Source organism: Harmonia axyridis, chromosome 7, assembly GCF_914767665.1.
Source record: "Harmonia axyridis chromosome 7, icHarAxyr1.1, whole genome shotgun sequence".
Classification (NCBI taxonomy): domain Eukaryota; kingdom Metazoa; phylum Arthropoda; class Insecta; order Coleoptera; family Coccinellidae; genus Harmonia; species Harmonia axyridis.
Genome location: NC_059507.1, coordinates 4,422,751 through 4,438,568, shown reverse-complemented (window position 1 = coordinate 4,438,568; position 15,818 = coordinate 4,422,751). Strand labels below are relative to the sequence as shown.

Genomic DNA, 15,818 nt, shown 5'->3' with positions numbered 1-15,818 from the left:
GCAGTTAATGAGTTTGAGCCGAACATTGAAAGACAAACGTCCGCAATACTACGACAGACATGATAAAGTGATTTTACAGCATGACAATGCTCGACCCCGTGTTGCGAAAGTGGTCAAGACCTACTTGGAAACGTTGAAATAGGGAGTCCTACCTCACCTCATTCTCCAGACGATGCTCCCTCGGACTATCACTTATTTCGATCAATGGCACATGGTCTGGCTGACTAGCACTCCCGGTGCTATGAAGAAGTAAAAAATTGGATCGATTCGTGGATCGCTTCAAAAGATGACCAGTTTTTTCAACGCGGGATTCGTACGCTGCCCGAAAGATGGAGAAAGTAGTGGCAAGCAATGGACAATACTTTGAATCATAAATGCAGGTGGGTTCCGATTTATTAACCAACACAAACGAATGATACGCTACTGACTTGACTATACGAAAACTACGCGATCGATCCTAAAACGGTGGACCATGCAGTTTTTATCGATATAGGGAGACGTAAGGGGAAGAGGTACTTGAGACTTAAGACTGAGACTGGAGTACGATACATACGAACGAGCGTGGTATTCGACATTAGAGAATAGACGGACATAGTAAGAGTTCGACGGGATAGACGCATATGATTCGACGCGTCTAGTTAGATAATTCGACGTTAGATATAGACGGATCTACTCGAATAATCAGACAATAGACGAAAGTTCAGTGGCTGTACATTAAATTGAAGTTGAATTGTACATAGTGTAAATAAACAATAGTTAAGTTCCGGCGGCCTTTTATATAAACCCCTAGACAACAATATAAAAACCCTACATGTATAACCAATTTTTTACAATAAAGCCTCGAATTTCGGAAAAAACGACGAAAGCAAAGTTTAGTGCCCTTCTCACCAAAGGTTCTGCAGGGTCCTCCCTACGCCACTGCCGGTACCAGTTTCCAATCGATAAAAGGACGAATTGATGTCCATCGAAGCATGCCGCATAGCTGAAGTCGCTTTGCATCGGTGCATAAAATTTGTGATTGTGTGTATTCTTTTTATCGCGACCTTTGACGAGAAAATGATTCCGATTCTTATTGTTCCTGTTATGCGAAAGGCTTCACTTCGGACTCAGATCGGCTGGCTGAACATTACCATGATAGATTTCTATTATTATCGATTCCCGTTATTGCTGAAGTGGTATTTTCCATTTGGCTTTTTTTCCATGTTGTTTCCGTTTGATATAATCAGATGACAACAGATTTGTTCGGACAGGAAACTGATTGCAAGGGTATTGTAAGACTGGGAAAAGGAATGTCTTTCAAATTTAGCGCGTCTTTTCATTTAGTTTGTAGTGATTCTGTATGGATGAGAGGTGGCGTGGCTGGTTTCGAGTCACTCTCTAGTGAGACATCGGTGGGTTCTTAAAGAATCCCAGAATTTGAGCAGAGTCACCTCTCCACGTTGGCGTGAGAGGTTGTGCCTTGGGCAGAAATCGCTGTATAGCCCAACTGATGAGTCCACTAGCGATCTTGGTACGAAACACTGTAGAGAGTGGGCACAACTCCGACATTTGGCTCGAGAAATTCCCGTTCTATTAGTGATGACGTCACACACCGCCATTTTAGTTCTCCTGTCAGTGTTCGGAATCCAAACAAACAAATTGTCATTCAAATTAGTACGTTGTCGTCGAAGAAATTGGCTTATTTTGATAAATAAGATTATTTAAGGAACGATTTTACTATTAATTGATAGACAGAAGGCACGAGATTAATTCCAGTAAGTTCGAACTTGAAGTTCAACTAATAAATACGGCTTTTTACAAAATCTGGAGAATGATACAGGATTCAAATTTACTGGTATCAACCTCGTTCCTTCTGTCTATCAATTAATACTGAAATCGTTCCTCAAATACTCTTATTTATGAAAATAAGCCAATTCCTTCAACGACACCGTACTAATTTGAATGACAATTTATTTGTTTGGATTCCGAACACTGACAGGAGCACCAAAAATGGCGGTGTGTGACGTCACACTAATAGACGTTTTGGCGAGTAAATATTCCAAATAACTAGACGCCCTCTGGTGGACAAATATCGCCCTAAGAAAACAAGTATCGAAATGAAGTAACTGAAGAAAAAATTGAATTTGTGATTTTTGTAATTGCCTTTCATAACCAATTCGGTGTTATGTGATTTTTGAATGAAATGGTTGATCCAGCAGCAATTGCTACGAATGCTTCGCCTCTGCTACAAACCGAAGTGAAAATTTTGCAATGTTTTTGAATTAGTAATGAAGGTTCTCGAAATGGCCTTCTGGTTTTTATTGGCCAATTGTTAATTTCGGCAGTTTCAAACGGTCCCGTTGAAACGAACCCATCGCCTGGGAAGTATATTGCCTAGGGACCGGAATCAGTGCAAACAAGGGAACATAATTTACAATTCAAGGCCTCTCATTTCAATTCCGCGAAAGGAACCCCTCCTACAACAACGGAACAACGCCTGAAATTCACGCGTGCGAATTCAAGTAGAAACGTCAATATCGAACAACCGAATAAGTCAGTCTTGAAGGAAAAATGCCGATAAAAATTCACATGGATGAAAATTCGACAACCCGCTGAGTTATTTCGTCAATTCCATTCAGGAATGCGAGAATTGTTTGGCCTTTCAATGAATTTGTTTTTTATTTGTGAATGAACGTCCTTATCATTATATGTGTTTGGAGAGGAACAAACTTTCTTGTGAATAGAACGTATTTTATGGGTCTTGGAGCGAATTGAGATTTTATTATGGGTTTCGGAAAGAGATAAAATCGTATTTTAATGTTATACGAGTCGATTAATCAATTGAGATATTCAAGACTTCCTTAATGTATTATTTGAGTCTTTATTATGTTGCAAAATGATTATACCCTTCATTGAGCAGCTATTTTAAGGTTGTCATCTTTTGACATTTGACAAATATCGGGTGTTTTTTTCGAGGTATAAAACTTTAAAATGGCACTACTGTTCGAGATAGCGACCGATTTAACAGCTGTCATTAGCTGATTTATTCTCAGTTTGGTTTGGCAATTCATCATGTCATCATCAAGTAAGGCGTAAATTCGTCGAATGGGCCCAAAATGAGATAGCCGTTGTTCCCGATTTTCATAAGCGAATTTTGTTTATCGATGAAGCGCACTTCTGGTTGAATGGCTACGTCAACAAACAAAACTGCCGCATTTGGAGTGAAGCTAATCCTCAAGTGTATGTCGAAACACCGTTACATCCAGAAAAACTGACTGTTTGGTGCGCTTTATGGGCTGGTGGAATCATTAGTCCGTACTTCTTCAAAAACGATGATGGCCAGAACGTTACAGTCAATGGTGATCGGTATAGAGCCATGATTACTAACTTTTTCATTCTTGAATTGAACAACCATGATGTCCAGGAGCTGTGGTTCCAACAAGACGGCGCAACATGTCACACAGCTCGTGCCACAATCGATTTATTGAAAGACACGTTTGGTGACCGCCTAATTTCACGTTTTGGACCTGTGAATTGGCCTCCAAGATCTTGTGATTTAACACCGCTAGACTATTTTCTGTGGGGCTATGTAAAGTCATTGGTCTATGCGGATAGGCCACAAACCCTTGACCATTTGGAAGACAACATTCGCCGTGTTATTGCCGATATACGGCTACAAATGTTGGAAAAAGTCATCGAAAATTGGACGTCCAGATTGGACTACATCCGAGCCAGCCGTGGCGGTCATATGCCAGAAATCATATTTAAAATGTAATGCCACAAGATTATCTTGCGGATAAATAAAATTCATGTCAATCGAATAATCCATCGTTGTTTTATTGCAATTTAAAGTTCTATAGCTCTAAAAAAAAAACACCCTCTTTAGAAACAACGCCATCACTGAAAATGGAACTATTAGATTATATTAGACTTAATTGAGAAGGTTTCGTTTCACTGCGACCTAATGCTCTATTGAGCCCCTCATCAGAGCTATTCTCCCCATAACGTGATCTACAGCTCGCCTTCCAGTTCCAGAGTTCTAATGAACTCCAATATCTGGAATGGCTTCAAGGAGGCTAATTCCTCACTTCTACAAGTTTCGTGACCAAAGCAGATTTTACGTTGGCTAGCGATGGCGAGGCATTCTGTCACCAGGTGATTCGGAGTTTCTTCCTCCTCCCCACAGAATCTGCACTCATCATTTTCTGTTAGACCTATTCTCATGAGGTGTTTCCAAAGGCGACAATGCTCTGTGAGGAATCCAGTGAGGAGGTGTAGCATACTTTCACTAAGATCCAGATACTTCTTGGATCTGGTAGAGTCAAAGTTTCGAAGAAACTTTTTGGAGTGATCCAAACCAGGAAGATTCCGCCAGACTATTTCTCTTTCGGTTTCTTTCTTCTCCAGAAACTTTTTCTTGTTGGTACATTTGTCTACGCCACAGAAAGGTTCCGGGCCGATGAAAGGAGCTTGTGCTTCTTCTCTGGCAAGTGTGTTGGCCTCTTCATTCCCTCCAATTCCCGAGTGGCCGGGAACCCAGATTTAAAAGACCTTGTTATTCTTGCCTATTTCATTAAGTTTTCTTTGGCACTCCAATATCATCTTAGAATCGATGAAATGTGAGCTGAGTGCTTCAATTGCAGCCTATCAGAAGGTATCGCTATATCACATTTCTCATAGTTTCTTGCTAGATTAATTGCTACACATCTTTCTATTGCAAGTATCTCTGCCTGAAAGACACTTAGACAGCGGCCTAGCGATATTGAGCAAATGTGGCCATGGAAAACCTCTTATTGGGAAAACCACACTTATTCCAATGATATAAAATTTATTTTCATTTGATATATCTACCAAAAAATATAGTCAAAATTTCAATATGGTTCCATAGTAAAAAAAACCACTGCTTGAATTGCAGATAATATTGAATTCTAAATGAGAAACTGAGTTACATAATGTCTTCATGTTAATTTCCTTGAAGAGTTTGAGGAAGCACAACAACCGAAAATATTCTCAAGGTTGCTGAGTAATAAGAATTATTTCACATTATTCCTACTCTGTTAATTATACTGTCAAAAAACTTGACTTTGAATATCTATTTCCTGTTTTGGGTCTACTTGATCTTTAAGGTCGTTAGTTTCAATGGAATGAGAATGAAACGTTTATGTCTTGGTGTGAAGATTGTTTATTTATAATGGGTATTTTCTTATTGTTAAATTGGGTGTTTATCATAAGTTATGTATCGGTGATAATTGAAAAGGAGTGGATCTTAATTCATTTTCCAAATATTATCTAGGTACTAGCTTTTTAATAGCCAATGGGTGAAGGATTGATATTTTTTGTGTACGAAATATATGTATAGGTGGAAATTCCTCGATTACAACTGAGATTTCATAAGTAATACGATTTTTTACTATAAAAGTGGCAATAATGTATTGAAAAAAATTTGGATAAGATATTTTAGTAGCTTGTTCATTCTTTTGACAATTGTGTTTTTGGAGACCACATAACTAATATGAATGAAACGAGTGCTCAAAAGCTCTTGACTTTACGTCAGTGCTTTTCTTATTCTCTATTTATCATTTTCAATAATGAAGTTATGAATTCTGATTTCTTGCAGTATTGTACATTAAAAAGATGTTTATTAAAGATTTTAAGGACTAAAACGATATATCATCCTGAGATTTGAAGTATTTTACCATGGTATTGAAAAGTATATCTGTAAATTGACTATCAGTGTTGAACGTACCATTCCTAATTTCTTCGACCACATCAAAATTAATACTGAATTTCAAATAGGATGTTCGTATTTTCCATTCTCTTCGCCACTTATCGTTATAGTAGCGTTCGTGGTGTGCTCGCTACTAAATTCCGTCATAATTATATATCTTCTCAGGTGTGGGCAATCTGCAAATAGAAGGAATATAATTATACTGATTATCAATTTGTTTTCAATTTGATTGAATTAGTTGACAATAAATCACGTTTGTTGAAACGTTGGCCAAACTGGTGGATGCCACTCTTTATTATTTGGAAAAAAATTGATTTTTAGTAATGAGCTATGAATTTTCAATAGTTTTTTGCCTTTCCGATGACTCTTGTGATTTTTACCTAATGAAATTATTGCCTTCTTATTGGATGGTTAAAAATTCGAATTTGAGCTGGACAAAGAGCAATAAACATATATAGAGGGAGTATACGCAATTTTACATGTCCCCAACAAGGTTAGATTACGTTGTCGGATTGTGATATATTTTCAAATCCACAATTTTACTATATCGTTATGAATGTATATTATATTGAATGAAATATTTGAGTGATTCCCGATTAAATATGCAAATTTGAATATTTGGAATCCGATATTTTTCCTAATTGTCGAATTTATAATGAGCAGAATATTTATTATTTTCTGTATCTACCTGCTGAAATTCAAGGTTTGGCAACTTTTGCTCTCCTAGTGTCATCGATTGTTTCACGTCGTTTGGCGCTCTTGAAGTTTGTTTTCCGAATTTCTGATATATTCAGGTATTTATTTCCATATATTTTGAGTTAATATGACACGTTGATTCACTATGGGACATAAGAAGTGCGTTCTTTGTGGAGAAACTCGTGAATTGAGTGAATCGTATCACTGATATGTTTTCATTTCCGCGCGCTTCATGTCTAATTTGATAGTTTAAGTTGGGGACAAAATTCGCATACTGAGAATGGCATATGCTCCCTCTATTTATGTTTATTATTCTGAGGTCTCAAACCATTCTGTCAGGTCGTGAACAGTGTAAAAAATCACAATTCTTCATAAAGGTACATTCATGAATATGCAATTATATTTTTTCTTGTACGCAGTATACTGACTCTTTGGTTGCCCGAGATATATCGTTGTGAGCTGCTCATTTCTCAGAATATCGGAATGGCTTATGATATAAAAAAACCACTACAAAAAATGCTTTGGATTCCTATAACAAAGCGCTTGGAACCAATATACCATTGTTTCTTCGAGGTATATAACTTTAAGTTGGCATTACTGTTCAAGATGGCGACCGATTTAAGAGCTGTCAAGTGATTTATTCTCAGTTTGGTTTGGTAATTCATCATGAATAGACTCACGCCTGAACAACGCTTGCAAATAGTGCAATTTTATTTCGAAAATAATGGTTCTGTGCGGAATACATATCGCGCACTACGTCCATTTTATTTTGTTTAGCGATGAAGCGCACTTCTGGTTGAATGGCTACGTCAACAAACAAAACTGCCGCATTTGGAGTGAAGCTAATCCTCAAGTGTATGTCGATACACCGTTACATCCAGAAAAACTGACTGTTTGGTGCGCTGTAAGGGCTGGTGGAATCATTGGTCCGTACTTCATCAAAAACGATGATGGCCAGAACGTTACAGTCAATGGTGATCGGTATAGAGCCTTGATTACTAACTTTTTCATTCCTGAATTGAACAACCATGATGTCCAGGAGCTGTGGTTCCAATAAGACAACGCAACATGTCACACAGCTCGTGCCACAATCGATTTATTGAAAGACACGTTTGGTGACCGCCTAATTTCACGTTTTGGACCTGTGAATTGGCCTCCAAGATCTTGTGATTTAACACCGCTAGACTACTTTCTCTGGGGCTATGTAAAGTCATTGGTCTATGCGGATAAGCCACAAACCCTTGACCATTTGGAATACAACATTCGCCGTGTTATTGCCGATATACGGCCACAAATGTTGGAAAAAGTCATCGAAAATTGGACGTCCAGATTGGACTACATCCGAGCCAGCCGTGGCGGTCATATGCCAGAAATCATATTTAAAATGTAATGCCACAAGATTATCTTGCGGATGAATAAAATTCATATCAATCGAATAATCCATCGTTGTTTTATTGCAATCTAAAGTTCTATAACTCTGAAAAAAAACACCCTTTACTTTCATAATGACCCTCATCACCGATCAAGCACAGAATAATAATACGCAACAGAAATTTTTCTATCACTATTCGAATATCTCTTAATATTTGAGTTAAACATCCTGCAGTTGACTCACGACACGAAAACAAATTCAACTCAATATCTCTCCAGTTTACTCTGGGAGAGTTCGGGTAAGTACCCATACACTTCCCTTAATTGATTCTTCAGTGTCCTTCGAGGAAAAAACCAATTTACACTTCACACTGCAGTTGCTGTCTCAGCCAACTACTGAGACGCCTCACAGTCAATTGTGTTTACCCAAAGAAGATTGGAAAAAACATAAAAATTTTACGGGTCCATTAAATATTTGTTGCTGAATGATGCAGTGGAGTGCAGACGTCTGCAAATATTTACACTCTCTGGTCGATGACATCGTTTTATTTAAATTTAATTATGCATTTCAAGGAACGTGTTTCTTGAGTTATTTGCACGAAATTGGATTTATTTCATGGTGGAGTCGATAAAATCACTTTACTCCCGGGGAGACAGTGGCGCATCAACGCATAGGCGCAGGGAGCGAGTGGAAGGGTCCTCCAAAAATCCATGCCTTCACTAAAGTCGAAGTGCGGAGCGCAAAACAACTTTGATTTATGATTGCTCAAAAAATGCACAAATGAAGTTCAAGATCGACGTCTGAGACTTATGGCCATTAGAGACCGATTTGCGACAATTCGATCTTTGGCTGATGAGTGTTTAGGAGAACAACTGTCCGAACGGTTTACCGCCGGATAAAGTCTTTTGGACTGCAGCATTATCGACCCCATCTTGTGTTACCTCTGACGGTTGAGCATCGCCGGCAACGATTACAGTGGTGCAGAGAACGTCAACATTGGAATGTGGAATGGCATCAGGTCGTCTTTTCTGATGAATCTCGATTATCTTTGGATGCACATGATGACCTAAGAAGGGTTAGATGACGTTGGGGAGAAAGACGTGTACCTCAGTTTGATGTTGAGCGTCATGTACACCGGACAGTAGGCGTTATGGTATGGGGTGCTATTGCACATGCAAGTAGGTCACCTTTAGTCTTTCTTCGAGGTAACATGACAGCGCTGCGTTACCTTCAAGAAATAGTGGAGCCATATGTTTTCCTTTTCCTTAACCGGCTCGAGAATCCAATATTTCAGCAAGATAATGCCCGTCCTCATGTTGCCAGAGTTAGTTTAAACTTTTTCGGAACGACCCATGTGAATCTTTTGCCATGGCTGCCCAGATCCCCCGATCTTTCGCCCATAGAGCATGTTTGGGAAATAATGGGTAGAAGGCTTAGAAATTTACCCCAGCCCCCACGGACTCTGGTGACTCTGAGACATGAAGTGCAGGTAGCTTGGGATAGTATCCCTCAAGAAGAAATAGACCATCTTATTGCATCAATGCCGAGATGTGTTGGCGAGTTTATAAATAAAACCTTTCGTTTTTTTCTCCAAATTTCAATTATTTACTCCTTGCTATACTATCTATGTTTTACCAAAAAAACAGCTCCTTCTGGGTGTTGCAGTTTCTTTGTCAGTTGGTATATTTATTATACAAGGGAATAAGGCATAAGATTTCAGCATTAGTACAATAAAAAACTATCAACAGTGTGGTCAATGATTAAATCTCTGCTACTATCCAATAATAATAATATTTCAAACTGATTTTATTCAATGGGCAAGGTTTTTGTGGTATTTAGGATTGCAAGAACTTGCCAAATTTGTGACCGGTCTATAGAGCTAATATGTCAATCGTTTTTCTCGTCATAGAGGACAATAAATCAATTCAGATCTAAATTCCAACATGTATTTTCATGAGATCTTGATCATCGAGCTGAAATCAACAAATGTCACTTGTAACATGTCAGTTTCATGAGATTTTTATCTTTTTTATTAATATTTATTATGATTGACGATAACTTGACGGATGCTAGGCGGAGAAAATACAGGAGGACTAGTACAAATTTCAACTGTGCAGACGCTGTCAGCAGGATTGCCAGTGACATTGCTGCTAAAGCTGCCATGGAAGCTAGAAATGAACACTGCGGTTGCTATTCATACCTCCACAATAAAATTTGTTCCGCTAAACAGGAGTTGGCTGACAAGAGCGTTGAATCAGCTAGAATTGCTCAGTCGAATCTAGCTAGTAAATTGGCGTTGGTAAATGAATTATCGGAAGAAAAACAAACAGTTTCATGTATCCTTCACGAACTCCTTCTCAGCAAACAACAGCTAGAGGAGGCTATAAACAAGGAGATTGAGTCTATAGCGGCAGCCAAAACATTGCAGGATTTATTAGCGAAGGCTTTACAAGTAGCTAGCGAGGTAGCTGTAAGTGCAGATGTAGTAGTTTCTAGTATATCGAGCGACATAGAAGTAATCAGCAAAATTCTTGAGTTAGAGAATGCAAATTGCCATCAATTGTGCCATAAGGAACACATTGCGAAACTGGACGTGGAAGCCACGCGAATAGCAGAAAAAAAAGCGGTGATGGCTGCTACAAATGCCAAGGAAAACGTTTTCAAAACGAAGAGACAACAACCACCTATCAGCGAAAGATACAACGATTAAATTCAACCATAGTTTTTAAGCAAACTGTTGCAGTAAATTGTCAGAATAGTTTTCACCCTTGAAGATAGAGAGCTTAATTCATTCGGAGTGTTGACATTATATAATGACATTGTCATAAATGAAAATGTTATTTAGAGAACTTTCTTTCCTTTTCTCGCTATTCCATTTGGAGTTTGGTCTGCCAGCTGCGGTACCTGTACTACCGTTGAACAACAAGGAAGCCAAACGAGAATGCTGCGCAGATAGAATGAATGCCATTGCCACAAACATAGCTATCAAAGCTGCACAGGATGCTAAAGCAGCTCAATTTGCCCAGAATAATGCAGCTTGTCAAGCAGCGTTTCAGGTGAAAAAACAGCTGGCCGACAAAGCCGTGGAAGCTGCTAAGGCTGCTCAAGCTGCTCTTGTTGGTAAAGTAGCCTTAGTGGAAGAATTGACCAGAGAACAACAAGCGGTGACAATTGTGTTACAAGAAGAGGTGAACAGCAAGCTTCAACTGGAACAAGCCATTAATGAAGGAATGAAAGCATTAGCTGGCGTCGACTCTCTGATTAACATTATAAGATCTGGTTTGCAATTGGCCCAGACAACTTCCACAAATGCAGACTCAGCTTTGACGGGGGTTCAAAGAGAACTTTGCGATAAGAAATGTCTGCTGAATCAAGCTTATCATGCTGTCGACATATTGGGTAAAGAGGAAGCTAGGGCAATTAACGACTTGGAAACAACTAAATGTGCCGTGAGAAGAGCTGTACAAGCAGCAGTAGCAGCAAAGGCTAATGCTATGAGGGCTAAACGCGATTTTAGCAACATTACACCAATGGTCGTGAAAAATACTTGAGCATCTGTCTTGGAGCGATTATTCGTTTTTAGTTGCAAGTCAAAAATATATCGAATTTTTAAGAAAATTTATTTACATATACATTATTAATCTATAACTTTATCTACACACGATTTTCGTTAGAATATAGAATATATATTTTAAGGATCTCAATATGGTTTCATTTTCTTTTGGTCTTTTAATGAAACATAACAACTTTATTTTGATGTTGATGGAAAATTTTCGATGTTCGAAGGAATTATATTATAGAAGAAAAGGAAGCATTTTATTATTTATTCAGCAACTTGCACCAATGCAACACAATAATAGAAGAAAAATTAAAGTAAAACACTATCGAGATTAAAACAAGCATTGTATATTGGCAATGAAGTAGTGTCAGCTGATTTCGCAGAATAGCTTCTAGGGAGACATTCGAGGTTTAACATGTCTTCTGTTTTGGTCTCCCAGCAGGTAATCGGTACATAGAATGCTGACACTACTCTTATTCTTCTTTAATAAAGATCTAACACAGAATTTCACAATAAACGTCAATGACAGAACAATCAATGAGCTCCAAAAATATGTTCCTAGTCATTCTAGTCTTGAATCTCCCTAATATCGTGCACCTCCTTGAGATACAGGTAGATTCTAAGGACAAAAGGGAGGTATGCGCTGAACGGATGAATTGTATCTCTAGTAATATTGCTCTTAAAGCCGCTGCAGAAGCTAAGGCTGCCGAAAATGCACAGTTTGGCGCTGCCAACCGAGCAGCTTTTAAAATAAAAGAACAGCTGGCAGAGAAGGCTTTCGAGGCTGCTAAAGCTGCACAGGCCGCAGCTGCAGTGAAATCAGCTTTGGTTGAAGAAATTATGAGGGAAACAGAAGCTGTCAAAGTAGTGATACTGGAATTAATGAGGAGTAAGAGGAGGATTGAACAGGCTATTGAGGGACAGTTGAGAGCTCTGCAAAGCGATAAATCGGCTTTTAACGTATTCAATAATAATGTCAGCTACCAATATTAAATAATAATGATTTCCTTTCAGATTCTTGTGACAGCTCTACATGTGGCACAAGGTACTTGTGCGAATGCAGATTCAGCTTTGGGAGGTATTCATAACGATTTGCTTGAAAAAGAAAGGATACTTCAGAGTGCTCTTTATCGCACTAATGTTCTCGCTACAGAAGAGCAATGCGCAAGGCAAGATTTGGCAACTACGAAGTGTGCAGCAAGAAATGCATTGATTGCAGCTAATGCAGCTAGGGCTAATGCTATGAGGGTAAAGCGTTCGGTGAGTATAACTACTTACGTTCATGGTACTTTGACGAACAAGCAGAATAATAGTTTGCACCTGTGGTACAATCATATGCTTATCACGATTTGATTTTTTTGGAATTTGTCTATAATCTATTCTTTGTTTTAGGAGGTGGCTCACAACACTTAAGCTTTCAGGAACGTCTATATTAAGAATATTTCTATATTATACTTTATACTGTTTCAACATATCACAATTTTATATTTTTATGTTATGAAACTTAAATTAAAATCTACCTTTTATTGATTTATTTCTTATTTTCGCCATAATGTACATCGAAAAGTGACCAATAAAACACAAATGACTGTTTATTATATAATAAAAAAAAACTCTAAAAACATAACATTCACAAAATATCTTCGAAGGACTATATCGAAATGATTGATTCCTAATTAGTGAAAAACCATTTTACAATTTGATGTTTGAACTGTCACGATCACGGATTATTCTGACGAATCAACTAAAATTTAGGATAACCTGAAATAAAAAAGGGGCTCGAATAAATATATTGAATGAAGTCACAGTTCATTTCGTTACCCATCTCTTATTTCTCATGGCATTAGCTTTGGCTTCGGTGGCAGCTTGTACTGCTTTCCTTGCTGCTAGTTTGGTATTATCTAAATCAACCCTTGCCATTTGTTCCTCTTTTGAAAGTTCTTGGGTTCGGTGTAAAGCACTATGGAGAACTTTTTCTTTTTCCATTAACTCATCGCCTACTCCTTTAACGGAATGGTCTGCATCTGATGCTGTACTTTCTGCAACATGCAATGCTGTCGTCAGAACCTTCTCCAAGCCTTTCTCCTCTGATAATGCCTTCAATTCTGCGTTTATCGCCCTTTCCAGTTCAGCTGCAAGCATGGTAGAATGTAAGAGTTAATATTTGATCAACTAGGCATCATTCTCACCTTTGCTCTGCAACAGTTCTGCTATAACAACTCTCAGAGCATCCTTTTCTCGCGTAAGCTCTTCAACGAGAGCAATTTTACCAGCAAGAGAAGCCTGTGCTGCTTTCGCTGCCTCAATGGCTTTCTCAGCCAGCTCTTCTTTTATCTGATGAGCTGCTGCTGCGCCAGCTGGTGCTTGAGCATTTTCTGCCGCCTTGGCTTCTTGAGCCGCCTTGACTGCTATATTACTGGATATTGCATTTACTTTATCCACACAAGCATCACGTTTTGCTTCCATTTTTTCTGTATCAATGGAAGCGGAATTTACTGCACAAACTAAAAAAATAAAGTGAAAAACAATACACAATTCGACCATTTTTGAGATGTCAAGTACGAAATGTCATTGGAGAAGAATTGTTTTTGTGTCATAAATGTGTGTTGTGTGGATTTGGAACATTGAAATAACGAGCTGTAGAGGATATGGATATGTACTATGGGTACGTTCGATCATGTGGAAATATAATTACTAAATTATTGTTTAATTAACTGGTTTATTGATGAAAGCAATTAGAATATGAATCATTAGATTGAAATAGGAGTTGATTACAGATTTTTTCGGTATTGTAAACATCTGTTCTCATCTATCCTCAAATGCATAGAAAACATGGACAAGTGGACACTTGTTGTTGATAAATTTTGTCCCAAAATGAGCGCCTGGGGCATAGCAGGCATAACAACACCAAAATATATTGATTTTAATAAAGGGTGTTTTTTTAGTGCTATAGAACTTCAAATTGCAAAAAAACAACGATGGATTATTCGATTGACATGAATTTCATTTATCAGCAAGATAATCTTGTGGTATTACATTTTAAATATGATTTCTGGTATATGACCGCCACGGCTGGCTCGGATGTAGTCCAATCTGGACGTCCAATTTTCGATGACTTTTTCCAACATTTGTGGCCGTATATCGGCAATAACACGCAGCGAATGTTGTCTTCCAAATGGTCAAGGGTTTGTGGATTATCCGCATAGACCAATGACTTTACATAGCCCCACAGAAAGTAGTCTAGCGGTGTTAAATCACAAGATCTTGGAGGCCAATTCACAGGTCCAAAACGTGAAATTAGGCGGTCACCAAACGTGTCATTCAATAAATCGATTGTGGCACGAGCTGTGTGACATGTTGCGCCGTCTTATTAGAACGACAGCTCCTGGACATCATGGTTGTTCAATTCAGGAATGAAAAAGTTAGTAATCATGGCTCTATACCGATCACCATTGACTGTAACGTTCTGGCCATCATCGTTTTTGAGGAAGTACGGACCAATGATTCCACCATTCCATAAAGCGCACCAAACAGTCAGTTTTTCTGGATGTAACGGTGTTTCGACATACATTTGAGGATTAGCTTCACTCCAAGTTTTGTTTGTTGACGTAGCTATTCAACCAGAAGTGCGCTTCATCGCTAAACAAAATTCGCTTATGAAAATCGGGAACAACGGTAATCTCATTTTGGGCCCATTCGACGAATCTACGCCTTACTTGATGATCGTTTGTTTCAATTCTTGCACGAGTTCATCTCAATATTTATTTATTCATCTCAATATAACAGATGGTGTCAAAATCAATCCAATATATGACTATAATATATCAGTACATTAAATAATATTACAATATAGCACAATCACACAATAATTATCAGACAAACAAAAAAAAAAAAATCAGTTGGATTTTGTAAGCTCGCAAACCAAGATGCTTCCGCAAAATCTTCCATAAAGTGGATGGACACAGATCCAATTCCTGTGCTCGATGGCGGATATACTCATTCGGGTCTTCCTCAATGCTACTTCTATACGCACCGTACGGCGTCTCTGGGGATGCGAGTTATCAATAAGAGTAAACGTGATGCGAAAACGTTCCATGGTTAATCGAATTAACTGCTCTGATGGACGATTTTGTCGACGATAAAATGGATGTAGTGCGCGATACATATTCCGCACAGAACCATTATTTTCGAAATAAAATTGCACTATTTGCAAGCGTTGTTCGAGCGTGAGTCTACTCATGATGAATTGCTAAACCAAACTGAGAATAAATCACTTGACAGCTGTTAAATCGGTCGCCATCTAGGACAGTAATGCCAACTTAAAGTTATATACCTCGAAAAAAAAACACTCGTTAGTTTCTGTTCCATCTTGATAACTCAGATTAGTGATCATTATCTAAGATAACGTTTTGTATTATTCAACGATAGAGAAAAAATGAGAGTTTTCAGGGGCCTCTAGAGCCTACCACCCCAACAGCTACGCC

General features: G+C 38.3%; 4 protein-coding genes across 5 annotated transcripts in view; 3 read left to right on the top strand and 1 right to left on the bottom strand.

Moving 5' to 3' along the window:
* The window catches only part of LOC123685490 (apoptosis-stimulating of p53 protein 1), a 262,820-nt gene that overhangs the window by 6,493 nt on the left and 240,509 nt on the right, over nt 1-15,818 (top strand). The window contains exon 1 of one of the 2 annotated variants that reach the window (XM_045625202.1): nt 13,896-13,999. The exons of the other annotated variant lie outside the window; for it this stretch is intronic. The gene's annotated coding sequence lies outside the window, so the exon portion shown is untranslated. Of the gene's footprint in view, nt 1-13,895; nt 14,000-15,818 lie in introns of those variants that run through there. 2 annotated transcript variants of the gene reach the window in all.
* LOC123684485 lies at nt 10,610-11,326 on the top strand. The gene has a single exon (XM_045623770.1). The coding sequence runs from the start codon at nt 10,610-10,612 to the stop codon at nt 11,324-11,326; it is 717 nt and encodes a 238-aa protein (XP_045479726.1).
* On the top strand, nt 11,834-12,864 carry LOC123685492. The gene is made up of 3 exons (XM_045625210.1): nt 11,834-12,294; nt 12,349-12,594; nt 12,727-12,864. Exons 1-3 carry the CDS (start codon nt 11,857-11,859, stop codon nt 12,745-12,747), a joined length of 705 nt encoding a protein of 234 aa, XP_045481166.1. The 5' UTR covers nt 11,834-11,856; the 3' UTR covers nt 12,748-12,864.
* Nucleotides 12,920-13,878, bottom strand: LOC123685493. Its single transcript, XM_045625211.1, has 3 exons — nt 13,524-13,878; nt 13,156-13,466; nt 12,920-13,095 (listed from the first exon to the last, which is right to left on the bottom strand). The coding sequence occupies exons 1-3, from the start codon at nt 13,876-13,878 to the stop codon at nt 13,075-13,077; spliced, it is 687 nt and encodes a 228-aa protein (XP_045481167.1). The 3' UTR covers nt 12,920-13,074.